At 38.9% G+C, this 17411-nt stretch overlaps 1 protein-coding gene across 5 annotated transcripts in view; it reads right to left on the minus strand.

Annotated features, from left to right (window-relative positions):
- Positions 1–17411, minus strand: part of ST8SIA1 (ST8 alpha-N-acetyl-neuraminide alpha-2,8-sialyltransferase 1) — a 135562-nt gene that overhangs the window by 42192 nt on the left and 75959 nt on the right. For 3 of the 5 annotated variants that reach the window (XM_074006377.1, XM_005570352.5, XM_074006374.1), the window contains 2 exons: positions 12808–12917; positions 6884–6976 (listed from right to left, as the gene is read on the minus strand). In XM_074006377.1, coding sequence (XP_073862478.1) covers positions 6884–6976; positions 12808–12812 — 98 coding nt within the window. In that variant the 5' untranslated portion in view covers positions 12813–12917. The remainder of the gene's footprint in view (positions 1–6883; positions 6977–12807; positions 12918–17411) is intronic. The other 2 variants (XM_074006375.1, XM_074006376.1) reach the window with 1 other exon arrangement.

The raw sequence follows: 17411 nt of genomic DNA on the forward strand, positions 1-17411 counted from the left end.
GCATATGTATGTAATGCCCTCAAAAGTCCATACTTGGCAACAATTTAACCTATGCCACAAAAATTAGGTTAATTAAAATAATCAAGGGAATCATGGATTTTAAAAATATTTTAAAGGATATTTGGACACTAACTTGATCACTACACAATATAACCACGTAACAAAATGGCAGTATATCCTTGAAATTCATACAAATAAAATAAAGAGTATTTGAACAAAAATGTTTTAAGACGAAAGGCTACAGACGGTGCATTGATGAAGGGTAATGATAGGTATGAATCCTCTGCCTTCCACCTGTAAGGGCCAGCAAAGGAAGAAAAAGGATAATAGTAAGGAGTTTAAAGATCTAGCTGCCAGATTAAAACCACCTCTCTCCTCTCTTCGCCCATAGAAATTCAATCAGAGGATGAATGTGACTGCAAAGCCCTTCCTAATCTTATGTCTCAGGCACCCTAACTAATCTTTTTGTTCTGGGTACTGTCAAGAAGAATGCACTCCAAACAAGATATCCTAACAAAGGCTGTAGCAAAGCTCCTTCTTACTGTAGCAAATCTCCTTCTTACCGAGAATTTCTTTCAGATACAGCAATAAGTATTACCTTCTCTAACTTTCTTTTTGTCACTATAATTCTGTGTGCCTCTCATATATGTGTATTTAATTTTTCTAAAACCTGTTTTATCTTGTTACTGATATTTTCTAACAGAATTTTGTAGTGAAAACTCTTAATGCTTATAACTTCTGATAGAATATTTTTTAGCAGAATCAAGGTTTTGGAGACAGCTGTGAAAATTAGCATTTCCACTGCACATCTCTGCCCAATGAGTTTAATTTTTCATCACATGAAAGTACAAGGTAACCACTGATGTCTTGGATTTGCACAGCTTTGAGGGAAGACTACGAGATAGGAATAAAATATCTAATATAAATAGGATAATCTAATATAGAAATAGATACTGCCTTTCTCACTTTAATATCATTTCTTCCATTTTACTGGGCCATGATAGTATAGCATCATCTATATTTTAATCCCTACATACAAGTGTTTGCACTTTGTATACCGCCCTGTTTGCATATACTGCTGGCCACGTGAAGAAGATGCTATGAATGCAGTCTCAGACGTATTTAACCAAAAGTTTCCAGCACTTGCTACCTGTTTGATCCCTTCTAGACAATGAAAAGTTGATAAGTGATGACTTAAAACATTGTATTCCAATTTGAGCACAGAGCTTCACAACACTGACAGTGGTGCTGATTAGGCTTTAACTATATTTCTATTCACATATTTTTATTGGCCAGGTGCGGTGGCTCATGCCTGGAATGCCAGTACTTCAGGAGAAAAGGCAGGTGGATCACCTGATGTCAGGAGTTCAAGACCAGCCTGGCCAACATGGTGAAACCCTGTCTCTACAAAAAATACAAAATTAGCTGGGCATGGTGGCGCATGACTGTAATCCCAGCTACTTGGGAGGTTGAAGCAGAAGAATCTTTTGAACCGGGGAGGCAGAGGTTGCAATGAGCCAAGATCGCTCCACTGCCCTCCAGCCTGGGCAACAAGAGTGAAAAACTGTCTCAAAAAAAAAAAAAATGTTTTTATCAATCCTTATGTTCAAGACACTGAGATCCCTTTTATATAGAACTTACACTCTAGTATACTTCTCTGGAACTCAATTTTGTCAAAAAAGCAAACCGAGAACCTTTAAAATTAACTATAAGTTGTATAGTCCTCCATCACCTAGCATACCTTTTTCTTACGTTTTTAGTAAAGTATATGTACTGAAGAGTGCATCTAACATACACGTGCAGCCTAAGGAATCATTATGAAGTTTATATCCATGTTACACCAGCCTGGCCAAGAAAAAGAACACTTCTAGCAATCCAGAAGTCCCATTATTCCACACCTGAACCCAATACTCTTCCTACCCTGATAAGTGATTACTTACTATTCCTTATAGTTTTACTTGCTACATCTTTGTTCCTAGCTGTATTGTTAGTTGCTTTTATTTTTATTTTAAATTTTCTTCTACTTCTTCTTCTTCTTCTTCTTCTTCTTCTTCTTCTTCTTCTTCTTATTATTATTATTATTATTATTATTATTATTTTAGAGACAAGGTCTCACTCGACAGACTTTGGTGCAGTGGCACAAACTTGGCTCACTGCAGCCTTGACCTCCTGGACTCAAGCAATTCTGCTGCCTCAGCCTCCCAAGTAGCTAGGACTACAGCTGCATGCCACCATACCCGGCTAACTTTTGTATTTTTTGGTAGAGATGAGGTTTTGCCATGTTGCCCAGACTGGTCTCAACTCCTCAGCCAGTCCACCAGCCTCGGCCTCCCAAAGTGCTAAGATTACAGGCGTGAGCCACTGGGCCCAGCAGCTTTATTTTTAAGTCTTAACCACTTGAAAATAATTTTTGGTATAAGTTATGATGAGGTAGAGGTTTAATTTACTTTATTTTTTTCCCATATGTAATCTAATTATCCCAACATCATTTTGAAAAATTTATACTTCTTCGCTATTCTCGACTCTTCATATTTATATCACTGATATAATCAGTGATATATCAGTGATATAAATATGACATCTGTCATATATATGGTTTATATCTATGTGGAAATATTTGGGAGTATCCTATTCTGTTTCACTGCTCAGTTGGTTTATCCCTGCAACAGAGCCACATTGTCTTAATTATAATAGCTTTTTAACAAGTCTTAACATCTTATAAAGTAACGCTGCCAATCATTTTTTCTTCAAGAGCTTCTTTGTTATTCTCGGCTCTTCATATTTCTACATAACTTTTGAAGTTTAGCACACATATACACATGCATGCATCATGAAGATTTCCATTGGAATTTCAATGAATCTGTAGATAGATTTGGGTAGACCTGGTGCCTTTACAATACTGAGTCTTTCAATCATGCACATGGTATTATCAGTACATCTAATCAGGTTGTCTAAAGTGTCTCTCAATAAAATTTCATATTTTTTCCAAAGAGGACTTGCTTTCTTGTTTAATTAAATGTATCATATTATTTGATGCTATTGTAAATGCAATTTTTTCTTATGTTACAAAATGGAATTGGTGTATGCATGTTGATTTGAACAGAAATGTTGTTACATTGAATACTTTTTTTTTTTTTTTTTTTGAGACAGAGTCTCGCTCTGTCGCCCAGGCTGTAGTGCAGTGGCCGCATCTCAGCTCACTGCAAGCTCTGCCTCCCAGGTTCATGCCATTCTCCTGCCTCAGCCTCCCGAGTAGCTGGGACTACAGGCGCCTGCCACTACGCCTGGCTAGTTTTTTGTATTTTTTAGTAGAGACGGGGTTTCACCGTGTTAGCCAGGATGGTCTCGATCTCCTGACCTCGTGATCCACCCGTCTCGGCCTCCCAAAGTGCTGGGATTACAGGCTTGGGCCACCGCGCCCGGCCTGAATACATTTTTTAAAGTAAAGAAACTTTCACTTTTACAAAATTATGTATAACCTGTGAAAATGCTACTGTCCCCTTGTGCAACACATGAATCACAGAGAAAGATCAGAGGGTGTGATGGTGTAATGTTATGAAATATATATTTGATCTTTGACCTTGTAACTCCTAAAATCTTTAGCAACTCCACATTGATACCTCTTTGCATCTTAATGAGTTGACTGACAGCTGACCAGCCCTTCCAGGTGGGGGCTGTTCACTGGAAAGAATCAAGGCAGGATTCTAGGGTTGGGATTTTCAGGCCCACTCCGTGACCTCTGGGGAGGAGAAAAGGGTTACAGGTTAAGTTGATCACCAGTGGCTAATGGTTTCATCATGCCTGCTAATGAAGCCTCCATAAAACTCCAAAAGGACAGGGCTTGGAGAGCTTCCAGATAAGAAGGTGGGGGTTTCTGGAGGGTGATGTGCCCACGGAGGGCACAGAAGCTCCGCGTCCCTTCCCCCATACCTCATCCTATGCACTCCTTCATCTGAATCCTTTGTAACATAATAAACCAGTAAACGTAAGTAAGTGTTTCCTTGAGTTCTGTGAGCTGCCCTAGCAAATTAATCAAACTCAAAAAGAGAGTTGGGGGAACCCCAACTTGAAGCCAGTCAGTCAAAAGTTCCAGAGGCCTAGATTTGTGACTGGTAGGGGTTGGGGGAAGTCTTGTAGGACTGAGCCCTCAGTCTGTGGGATCTGACACTATCTGTAGATAGTGCTGGAATTGAATTGGAGATACCCCGCTGGTGTCTGCTGCAGAACTGCTTGCTTGCTTGGTGTGTGGGGGAAAAACACAAACACATTTGGTGGCAGAAGTTTTCTATGTTGATTATTCTGGGAAAACTCTATTGTCTCCTTGGGCAACATATGGATTTCGGAAAAAGATGAGAGGGTGTGATGGTGTAATATTCTGAAATATATATTTGAGATCTTTGATCTCATTTCGTGGCATACAACACCTAAAATCTTTAGAAACCACGGTGTTATCTTTTTGCATGTTAATGAGTTGACTGAGGCCCTATGCAGCTTCAGGGTGGGGGCTGGTCCCTGGAAACAGCCAGACACCCCCCAACCTTGGTTCTTTTCACAGTCTTCTGTGTTGTAGTGTGAGAACAGAGAAAAAGCAGTTGGTCAGCAGTGACCAGAGATGGTCCCTGGTTGAGAGCATGGGCTTTGGAATAAGAGAGGCCTGGGTGAAGTCCCAGGCGATTATTAGCAGCTGTGTGTATGAACAGATTCCTAGATTCACCACATCACAGGATTCTTCTGTCAAATGCATAAATTAAAATAGCTCCTGTCTATTAGGATTGTTTTAAGGATGAAGTGAGGCACTACCTATAAAGAGCACAGAACCTGGCACACAGAAATGTGAACTAAATACTTACCAACGTTAGTGATAATGATTCTTGCTTGTCCATGCATGTTTTCTTCACAGTAAGCTTAAGTCTTAAAAAACAGTTCTACTTTCCTCTTCAAAATTTAATTTTTGACTGTCCTTCCTCCATTTGTATTTATATTTTTCCCCAAAAAACAATCTCTCCCTCTCCCTCCCTCCCTCGTTTCCTCCCTTCCTCTCTCCCTCAGCTTGTTCTAAATCTTGCTCTGAACATTCTTTTTCACATTCCTTTTTAAATCTTACAACAACTCCACATATTCAGGTAGAAAAACAGAATCTTCTGGTCTTGGATACAATATATTAAATGTTTCATTTCCCTCCAAAGGAACATGTGTTCCTGCTTAAAAGTTATTTTATTCCCAAATCAAAATAATAGTCAAAGATGTCACCTTTGGGGGAAACTGGGTAAAGACTATGTAGAACCTTCTTGTAAATTGTTTTTTGCAATTTTCTGTGAATCTATAGGTATATAAAAATAAATTGTTTTAATAAAAAAATTTCTTGTAAGTGTTCTCATTTCTTCTTTGTACTTTTCTGTTTGATTTCTTATAATGAATATATATTTGCATTGAAAAACAATAAAATTACTCTTACAAGAATAAAAATAAATACATTTATATGGATTACATTTCTAAATATAAACTATAAATGCATTAGAAAAATTCAGGATTTTTTTTCGTGGCAGGGAGGAGCATCAGAGTAAGAAAGATCATCCAAAGAAAGATTGTTTTTTTAAAAGAAACCATAAAGGAAAATACTAAAAAGTCTCATTGCATAAAAATTTTTAAATTGCAATAGAATATAAATTAAAATATATGTAACAGGCTAGAATAAAATATTTGATACAAAGACTTAATATACATAATATAGAGTTCCTATAAATCAATAGAAAAATATTTTTAAAAGCAAGTCGAAAGTAGGCAAAAAATACAAAGAAACAGAAGAAAAAATACTAATAGTCAATACCCACTCAGCTCTTCTTATATTCAGAAAAATGCAAATTAAGTCAAATATAATGTATCCTTTTTTTCCACAAATAGTATTGTTTTTCCATATGGGTAACAATCAGTCTTATCCATTATTGAAGATAAATGGTACATTTTGGGGAGGGTAATTTAACAATATCTCCCAAAATTAAAAGCTGATTGCATTTCTAGATACGTATTTTATGGGAATACTTATGAACCAAAACAAGTAGTGCCACACTGTGAAAAAGTGAACACACATGCCGTTCACTTGGATGGGACTTATTTAGATGACAAGCGCCTGGGCCCAGAACATCTGGATATTTCACTCCTAATTGCTAGGGACACAGAAGGACCTAAAGCAATGCTTGATTCCTCCTTCTCTACAATGAACAGTCCTTGGAGAAACGGCTGATAGCTCGCTGATGCACTTCATCAATTAGAGACTGACCCCGCCCCCGCCGAAGCTCCCACAGCAGCTTCCCAGATTGCAGGGAATTTCAAGATTTCTGGAATTGATACTAGAACAAGAATTTTACAACTGCTCTCCCAAATATGATTGAATATAATATAATGTAATGTGATATAGTATACTATAACCACATATTCTTGTACATTCTGACAATATTGCTATTTTAAAGCATGCATGGATTGGCCAAAGCAATGTAATGGATTAGCCATTGCTTTGTTTTTATTCTTGATATTAATTCAGTTCACAGTTGCCAATCAATAAATTGGGACCGAAGTCAACAAATTGAAAAGTAGCAGTAATGAGTAAGCAGAATATTGTGCTGTTCTTTGAGCAAAACAATTGATCTTCTTGTTATTTCTACCATCTCTAAAGGCAAGAAACAGAATCCCAGAGGAAGCATAAAATACTGTTTGGATTCCCATAATCCTGCTTTCCTTATTTACAATTCCCTTCATCCTTGCCTGCCTGTCCAGATGGTTTTCCTCTTGATTTCCCAAACTGAACTATGCTCACTGCCTTTGAGATGCTAAGTACTTGAGAAGACTTCATCTTCATTCGTCACAAACAGAAGTCATAAACTCTTACCTTTGCCGAATTATGCTGGGGTTAGCTGTCACTAAATGACTTTTGGATCCAACATCTTTAGTGTATTCACTTGACAAAGGAGGGAGATTGCATCTAGAGAAACAAGAACAAACATTTTGGAATGATTCGCATATTTTAAATCATCAGTGAGAATAATACAAATAGAAATTTTATTAATTCTAGCTCAATTCACAAGTAACTGTTTCTTTTTTTAACCACCTCTCCCTTTTAATAGACATTAGATGAATAATTAACTATCAGCATCTTCCAAATGCTGTCATAAAAACCACTCCTGTTTAGGAAGAAAGATAATGTCAGTCAAAGGGGTAAATGATCTACAAAAAGAAAGAGACAGTAACTAGGAGGTATTTATTCCATTCAAAATATTTTTGAGAGGGTAGGACAGACATTCTTAGACCTGAATTAGAGCTCAGGACAGTATGGTACACTAGAGGACATGGGACCTACAGTACCTCTGCACACCCATAAACCTCAAAAGACAGGGAAGAATTAATATATTTTCTGGTGTTTTTCTTTCTTTTTCCAAAATCTAAATTATAAGAGTGCATTCAGGGCCATGTGCTATTCACTTAAATCACAGCATGTCTGACTTGTGTGTGTGTGGCCAATGCACAGGCTGATTACTGGTGAAGGCATAATGGCTCATCATCCAAATAAATGCAGTGATCCACCATCCCAGTTCAGCCAAAGGAAAGAGTACAGGTGATGTTTCCCTGGTGATGGGAATAGCCACTCCACTCCCATTCCCAAAACACCACCCTGCCCTAGTTGCTTTCCTTGGCCGCCATGTCTTATAAATGCTTACAATAGGAAATATGACCACCCCAAATTCAAATCCCATGGCTTTCTGCCTGTGGAACATTAGGCAAGTTAGTTTATTTGCCTGACTTCAGTTTTGCCATTACACAAAATGAGGATGATGATTTTTCCTCTTTTATTGAATTGTTGTAAGGATTAAAAATGGTATGTAATAAAAAAATTCCCTAACCTTGATGTGTACACTTAGTAAATATTAAAAAACATCACAAATCAGATATAGCATACAAAAATAATTAAATATACATTTATTATCTATGAAAATGCCAATTGGGCCTATAGTTTCCATTAAGCTTTCTTTTATTACCGAGTCCTCATTTCTCCTCTCCAACCATATGTCTAACTTGATTCCTACCACATTAGGGCATCTGTAACTTTTTATCACTTCAGTAAACCAAAGCATCACTTACTTGTAGGTAAAGATATCTTACAAATATTGCAGTCTCTGCTAGTTCCCCAACAACTAAATTTTCCCTACAAATTACCCCCAGTATCCAGGCACCCACTCAGCTGATCAGCTCAGGTTCTCTGATTTTGTCTCTTATTTACCCTGTGAGCGTCACCACATCAAAGCATCCTAGGCAGAAACTTGTCTCAGTTGATTTAGAAGCTTCTTTTTATCTGCTCTTTGGTGATAAGATACTGGTTTTTCTGGTAGCTGCCAACAGGTCAGTTAACCAGTCAGTGGCTTTTGCTGAGTGCCCACTGAAAGCACACAGTGCTTGGGGCTGGAGCCCAAGTCAGAGAACCTACTCTTGAGGTATGTACAAGAGTAGATAGAGTGGTTGCCCCATATCCCATGTGGTGTTTCCTGAGGATTCTCATGAGGGAGTGAGTTTATGCATCAACAGCCAGGCTCATCCGGTTGTGGTAACGGATTGTGGTCTTGTGATTTAATTGATCTTTGCAAAGAGGAAGATGACTTCCAGGATAAAACACAGACTAAAATTTGGATACTTGTCTCTTAAAGCAGCTTTGATCTTAATTGCCCTTGAAAGCATGTGAGAATCAGCTATGTTATGCTAAAACTGTAAATTCTGAGTATTGCTGGAGAGTGCTGTCAACGTGTTTTGTCATTATTAAACAAACTGGTTTTCATGAGTAAACACTTTGTTTTCCTGTGTGTTCCATGGCTCATGTGTCTGGGTCTTTTCATATCTACTGCCACAGAGTAATAGCTCAAGAAAAACTTGCAGTTATTTATTATCATCTAGAACAGAGGGATTCATGCTTAAAATCATAAAGATAACATTTTATATGAATTTTGATGTATTTCCAGAAAATAACGACAATACATTTTGGTGTAAGTTCTGGGTAAACTTTTTCTTTAAGTGCAAATATCTGTGACACTTTCCTGTCTGTCTTCTCTCAGGAAAAGCACACCATAATTTTCGTTCCTCAACTCAGAAATTGATAATTACAAAGATGTACACAAAAGGCACATTTAATAAAGTCAAATTGTTTTAATAAGGCATATTTGTGGTGTAAAATGTTTCAAAGTTTGCATTATCGCTGTTGGCACAATTAACAAATATTAATGACTGAAGTGTCTTAGCAACTGTACTCATGATCTTAAAAGAGATCTGATCAGAGAATTAACAAGAAATGAATATTCTTTGAATTGGGATGTGGAAGTAAGTGGGAAATGGGCTTGATAGAAAGAAATCTTAAGGTAGAAAAATCACAAAATCCCTTTACATTTTTTATATATATGTGAGTATACAAAACATACATTTGGGCATAATTCAAAAGGCACCAAAATTATGTTCTCTCATTCATGTCCCCAAGTTAACCAGTTCCTTTTGAGGATGCAATCCCTGTTAACTTTTGTCTGGTAAACCTTCCCAATAAATTGAATTCAACAATATTATTTTTTAAAGTATTGCTTTTGGCTACAGAGCAAATGCTTACTTTGAGAAATGGGAAATTGATTTTCAGCACTAGAAGATGTGTTTGAAAACATTTAAGCAGAGAAAATTATGAAATTGTTGTATCCTACTCCTAGAAGACACTTTGAACTGTAATCTGGTACATCACTGTGTACAGGCAGCACTACTTTTTGATGTTGTCTCTCGGTACATCTGTCCATCACACACCCTACAGTCTAGGACCAGACATACGACATGCTTTCTAATCTACATTTATTCATTAAATGTTACATTTTGAATATATAATATCTCGATATATTAAGCATGCCCCAAAATGCATATTAAGCAATGATTTATTAATAGATCTGCAAATGGTCAAATAATTTTAAAATAATTTATCAACTTTTATTACTCCTATAATTTAAACTATACATAAGGCTTTTAAAAATTAAAATGTGTCATAAAACAGCACTATTCTTGAAATTAAATCAAAGGCATATGCATACATAGTTCTTGTTATGGTGCTACCTTCTTTGAATTCTTTCAACCCTCATCTCCTCATATTTTAGAAATATTATGCTCAATATTGTGCCAGGCACTCTAATCAGAAGCACCCTTTAATTCTGAACTTGAATATATCAACATCAGATTGCATATAAAGCCAACAAAGTCTTGTTTACTTGTGATAAATATGGCCCACTGGAAATAATAGATAACACTCTATGGTGCCTAAGCCTAGTCTTCTACATGTTAGTACATGTCCATCTTCACAAATGTATGACACACACACATACACACTCATGAATAATACAAAAATACATTTATTATACTGCACGAAGTGTATTTACACTTCCACGTGTATCAAGGCCACTTGAAATCACTTAACTTCTTTGAATCCGTGAGTTGAATACTATGTATTCCTTCTTTCTTACATAATTTTTGGAAAGAGCACATAAACTAATAATACTCAAGAGCAATTTGAAAATATAAACTAAACTACATAAACGGTGTTACAATTATACGGTATTCATACAGTCATAGATAGAGTAAGAGTTGCCATAGTGGGAAGGGCCTGAGGAACTGACTACTCTGCTTCCTCCTACAAATTAGAAAGCCGGGCCCCAGCAAGGGTAAAATAATGCACTGTAGGTCACAGACCTAGTTAACAACAGCAAGGACTTGTCTCCTACCTCTCTGTGTTCTTTGCTGGCTCCTCAGCCTCACCTAATGCCAAAATACTGAAGAGGGTGCCTGAAGGTGGCTCAGGGCTCTGCTCTCACCTATTCATGCTCTCTAGGTGATTTTCTCCACTCCAATACCTTAAATACCTCTCTGGCTCCATCTCAAGCCACTCTCCCCACTGTTCATGACACTGCAACAGCACTTGCTGTCGTTCCCACCTTGGACCCTTGGGTTGTTTCTCTGCTTAGGGTGAAATGAAGAGAAGACTTAGCTCAGACACCACTTCTCTTGAGAAGCTCCTGTGTGTCTGAACTCCCCCACGGTAGCAAGCACATCTCTAGGACATAAATTCATTACAGGATTGTTCAGCACACCATTCCCAGAGCCAGCTCAAGGCCCATAGGTTATGGGTGCTCAGTGAGCAGGTGTTGCATTGACTGGAACTAAAAGAACTACATTTGTACTTTTTCCATTTTTCTATTATTTGTATATATTGAAAAGAAAAACTGCAATATAGAGGAAAAACTATGCTGGGGGTACCTGTACGAAGGAAAGGTGGGTAGACAAGGATCTAGACTCTCCTGCAGGCTTCAACAAGTGAGAAAAAATGTCTTTCAAGGAGACTAACTCCGAGAGAGAACTTAGCCCCCACAAGTACACGGCTTCTCTTAAAAACCCTCTCAAATAAAGTCTTTGCTCTTCCCTCTCCCACTTAGCTCAGGGCTCAGAGGTGGCTTAGCATTCTCTCGGCTACCTTTTTTCCACTCCTAGACTGTTATTCGTTTATACTTAAACATAAACAGGAATACAAAATCTCGCTCAGCTTTCTGTCCTTGATGTTGCTGCGGTCTTCATCCTTCCTGGCCACAGAGTCTGCTGGCACTTGGTTCATAGTCATTTCTACCTCAATGAGACTTGAGGGTCCACCTGAAAGGCCTCTCAGAGTCTATCCTCAAGGTTCCTTTATTTTCTCAATAACAAATGTTTTCTTTTTCTACAACATGTCCACTCATCCCCCAGATACCCTGAGCTCTGAAATCTTGCCCTCCAGAAAGCCATTCTTTGACTTTAGCTGCTGCTTCTTATTCCACGTCTCCTTCATTCACAGCCAGGAGCCACAACTTACCTCACCCCTGCTCTGAATGACCCCATCATTTTTCCCTTTCCTTTCTCTTTCACTCATCTCAGAGCTCTCTTCCTGCCCAGCCCAGATTTCAAGGTGTGTTACTTTACACTCTCTCTAGCCAGAGCCCTCCAAGTTGTCACTCCCTGTCCTTCTTCCCTCTCACCCAGATAATCCCAAACCTGTCTTTATCGAATCACTTGCTGTCTTTCCTTCTATGCCTGGCTGGTAAGCATGTCTGGGCAGAATCACCCAGCAGTGCAGGCTGCTGCCACTACAGTTTGGCAGTCTCTGCCCCTGGCTGAATATGTCTCAGCAATTCCTTTTCATCTCCTGCAGGGGCCTCCTGTTTTTCCTGGAACAGATGTGCACATCACCAATCTGCTCAGTCCCTTTACCAAGCATCCTCCTTGTTTGAAATTTACCCCTGTTTCTTTGTTCCAGTTTTCCCACTCACTCAAAGATTTAATCTGTCTTCAAATCCCACTTGCTACTTACACATGCTTTGGTGACAAACTAAGAATATGGTATAGAATAAAATGAATCCATTAAAACATTTATTCACAGAGAGTTGCCCTTAAGGAAAAGAACAATTTAAAAAGTCAGAATCACCTGGCTGTACAATCTAAAATGAGATGTGAGATTTTCCACTTTCCCCTGTTCCCTTTATTCACAGCAGAGTGGGTATCTCTGTTCCGCCTGAGCCTTCTCGGCTTTGTACTTTCTCGGGGCATGTTCCCTCATTCCCCTTACCTCTCTCCTAAACTCACTTGTCTATGAGTTGGAAGTGAAGCTAAGGAGCGTGCTACAACTGATTAATCACAAGTGACTAGTTTTGAAAAGCCCCAGGGCTTATGGGAGGGGTGGGGAAAAGGAGAGAAGGCAGAGGCCGCGCTGTGGGTGCTCTCTCTTACCGCATGACAAAATTTGCTTCATCTATTTGACGGCCACAGCCACTCTTCTTCAGAATCCCACCATTTCCCACCACCGCGCATTTCTTCAATGGCAGCTGGAATGGGGTTGCCTAGCAACAGAAAACAAGGCGGGTTTTCACTGCAAAGAACACACAACTGCTCACAAAATCATTGTTTACAGCAGACCCTTTGGAGGAATTTGACTGAAGACTGGGTCGAGCAAAAAAGAGCATGTGAAAAGAAAGATGCCAAGAAGTTTGTAAGGAACAAACTCGTCTGTTGCCTTGGAATTTAAAAAGCAAAATTTTAAAAAGCCTCCCTGAAGTGTATTTAAATATAACAACATTTTTTTTTCATCTCCCATTGGCCATGCACATAGTAGAACGTGTTTGCTAGGGAAAATTTAAAAAAAAAAAAAAATACAAACTAAACACAGGATTATTTTTAAAGCCATTAAGCTGGAATCAAATGAGCTCCTTTCTCCTCTGTGATTGCAAACTCATTCATTCATACAATCGGCCATTCACTCAACAAATGTTTCTGAATATTTCCTTTGCTAACTGTTGGGGAGAGATACATGCGACAGAAGTCACAGGCCTGAGGGTTCACAGTTCGGGATGTGAGGAGAGAAAGGGATGATGAGAGTGTGAAAATATATACCTAGGTAACAAACTCTATTATAATGCTGAAGTTGCTGCCAAAGAGATACCGACCGAATGTTATGGGGCAATCCACAAGGAAGAAGAAGGTGTTTCTGCTGAGCCAACTCAGGGAAAGCTTTTTCACCTGAGCTGAACCTTAAAGAATATGTAGGATGATGGTTTCCAGCTGCATCCATGTCCCTACAAAGGAAATGAACTCATCCTTTTTTATGGCTGCATAGTATTCCATGGTGTATATGTGCCACATTTTCTTAATCCAGTCTGTCACTGATGGACATTTGGGTTGATTCCAAGTCTTTGCTATTGTGAATAGTGCTGCAATAAACATACGTGTGGCTGTGTCTTTATAGCAGCATGATTTACCTGGACACAGGAAGGGGAACATCACACACTGGGGCCTATTGGGGGGAGGGGGAAGTAGGGAGGAATAGCATTAGGAGATATACCTAACGTAAATGACGAGTTAATGGGTGCAGCACACCAACATGGCACATGTATACATATGTAACAAACCTGCACATTGTGCATATGTACCCTAGAACTTAAAGTATCATAATAATAATAATAAGGAATACGTAGGATTCCTCCAGGCACGGAACGCAGCACAAACAATGGCACAGAAGTATTTGCTGAGAGTAATGCTGTGTTTATGAGCTAATGAACACTCTGGGTGGGTCTGTCTAGAACTTAGGATCCACTAAGGGGCAAGTGGCTTGTGCAGAACCAGATAGCATGTGACCTTCCTTCTGCCAGCACTGAACTGGACTGCAAAGAAAATGTTCAGTGTATCTGAGTGTTCCCTGAAGTGCTATTTATAGAATGAATATGAAAACCCAGCAATAGCCCCTGAAAGTGAAATGCGTCATTCGGTCACTTCTAGCTGGGTCAGCAAGAACTGCCAGGTACAGAATTTCCTGCTTGCTGAAACAACGCAGAGCAGCTGGAGTTCTTTAGGGAAAGACCTTACATATATACAGCTGGCATCAAAAATAACCACCCTAGATGAATCTCAGGCAAATAATATGGGTTATTCCAAAAGAATAAATTCCATAAGTATATGAATATACACTGTAAGGGCCTCATATAGGCAGGAAGTAGTTAAACCAAAAATAAAATTCCAGGTGTTTCTGTATTCATTGGTAGCTGAGGTGGCAACTTAATGCAGCACAAGAAGAGGATTTTAATCCTCTGATTTCTAGTTGTCAAAGGAACAGCCAGAGCTATGGAAATATTGTTGATAAAAATACAGTACTTAAAGTGTAATGTCTAAGCATTTGCCAGCAGAGTTAAGAATTTCCTGCATTACTACACCAGAGACCAGCCCAACAAACATCAGAGCAGATCCAGAGTGGAGGGACGGGCAAGAAATAGAGGAGGGCTTGGAATCAACACTAGAAAAACATCAGTTAAAGCTATAATTTGTTAGGTGAAGATTTAAATGCTTATATTCAAAGTAGCTGTTTGTTTATTCCACAGGTATTTACAAAGTGCCTACTATGCATCAGGCACTGCCCTGGGTGACAGAGACATAAGTAAAAATTCCTGTTCCCACAGAGGTTATATTCTACTGTGGAAAACAGACGATAAGTAAAGATAAATGAGTAAAGTGAACAGTGGGTCAGATGGTGACATAAGCTTTGGAAAGGAAGAAAGCATTGCCATGAAAGGATTAGGAGATGCTTTCGGAGAGCAACTGCAATTATTATTATTATTATTATTATTATTATTATTATTTTCTTTTGAGACAGACTGTCACCCAGGCTGGAGTACAGTGGCACGATCTCGGCTCATTACAACCCACACCTCCGGGGTTCAAGTGATTCTCCTGCCTCGGCCTCTTGAGTAGCTAGGATTACGGGCACACGTCACCATGCCCAGCTAATTTTTGTATTTTTTATTTTTATTTTTTAGTAGAAATGGGGTTTCACCAGGTTGGCCAGGCTAATCTCAAATTCCTGACCTCAGGTGATCGGCTCACCTCTTCCTCCCAAAGTGCTGGGATTACAGGAGTGAGCCACCACACCTGGCCCCAGGAACGACAATTTTAATAGGGTGATCAGTGAGCAAATTCCTGTAGGAGATGAGGTAGGTGAGCCTCACAGATCTCTGTGGGAACCCCTGGGGCAGAAACCCTAAGGAGAAAACATTCCTGGGATGGGACAGGGGGAGCAAAGAGCCTGTTGTGTCTGGAGATGAAGAAGCGAGGGAGGGAGAAGTAGGAAGGATATCGGAGAGTAGACTAGTAGAGAGGTTGGGGAATACATTCTGAAGGGCCTTGTAGGGTATTGTAAAGACGTAGGTTTTTATTCTAAGATGAGAATCAAGTCAACGTTGGGTGTGCAAAGGAGTGACATTATGACATATTTTGGAGCAATCACTATACTGCTATGCGAACAGGCTGTAGAATGTCATGGGCAGAAAGAGAGAGACCAGATAGGATTCTTTTGTAAGAGATTTTGGTAACTGTTGAACCAGAATATGTCCAGAATCTGGCTGCTTCTCACACTACCCTATCACTGTCACTAGGAATAGTGAGAAGTAGCTAGGTTCTGGACATATTCTGGAGACAGCTAACTGGATTTGCTGATACAATGGAAACAGGGCAAGAGAAAAAGAGAGAAATCAAGGATGATGCCAAGAGTTCTGGCTTGAACAACTGTAAAGATAGACTTGCAATTTACCAACATATGGAAGATTACAGGAGGATCAGGTTTCTGGGGAATGATTTGGAGTTCAGTCTTAAATATGTCAAGTGCATGATGTCCTTTAGATACCCAGGTGGCAATGTCAAGTAGGCAAGTGAATATATGACTATGCAGTCAGGGAGTTGGTCTTTCCTGGAGATAGAAAATAGAGAGTGATCAGCATGGGTATTTAAAGTCAGGAGACTGGATGGCGAATGAGTGCAGATGGAAAAGAGAAGAGGTCTAAGAATTGTCCAAGTTAAAAAAAAAGTGTCTCAAGAAGAAAGGAAAAAAAAAATACATCAAATGCTACTGATAGATTAAGTAAGACAAGAGCTGAAAATTGCCACTGGACTTAGCAACAGGAAGGTCACTGGTGACCTTGAAAAATGTAAATTTAGTTCAGTGATAAGAACAAAAACCTGATCTGAGTAAGCTATACATGTACATTTGCATATTTATTTTCATATAGCTTATTTGAAAAATCTGGGTTCACTCATCCTTAACTAATATTTAGTTTGCTTTAGAAAAGCCAACTAAAAATCCCTTTAATTGTTAAAGAGTGGTTCTTGCCTGAACCTATTAGACCGGGAATTCCAGGTTTTCTGTCAGGAATCTGGCCCCAAAACAAACGGGCTTGAAAGCAGCAACATAGTCCTAGATATAAACATTACCTCCTAACTTCCATACTGTGGAACTATGGAATTGGAAGATAGGCTGTCAAACCCCTCTGTATTCTGCTTCCTGTCCTAGAAGGGATCTAACCTCACACAGGTTTTCATGAAATTATATGAGTTTGTGGATGTCAAGCATCTAACCAAGCCAGTGGCATGGAAGTCCACTCATCTTCCTTCCCTTTTTCATTTCTTTCCTCCTTCTAGCAGATTCTCCCTGGCTTGCTCAAGCCATGAAGTGCCTAGATTTCATGGTTTCTGTAGAACATGGTAAAATAGTAATTTATCACACTACCTTAAAAATTAGTAATAATTTTATTAACAGAAAACTTAGCTATTATATCCATGCACTAGTAAAATACCATCCCCCTAAAGCCCTCAAACAGAAGTCCAGGGGTTTAAAAACAAAGCCATTTTGACTTTTTATTGACAAGCAATTTCATTTCATTTCAATAAATATTTCTTGAGTGCCTGAGTGCACTCTCTGGGCACTTACAATACATCAGTGAACAATAACAGCACACCAAAGCCCATTTACAGACAAAAAACTTAACTGAGAAAATACTACGGATTTTTTAAAAGTA

Source organism: Macaca fascicularis, chromosome 11 (genome assembly GCF_037993035.2).
Source record: "Macaca fascicularis isolate 582-1 chromosome 11, T2T-MFA8v1.1".
NCBI lineage: Eukaryota > Metazoa > Chordata > Mammalia > Primates > Cercopithecidae > Macaca > Macaca fascicularis.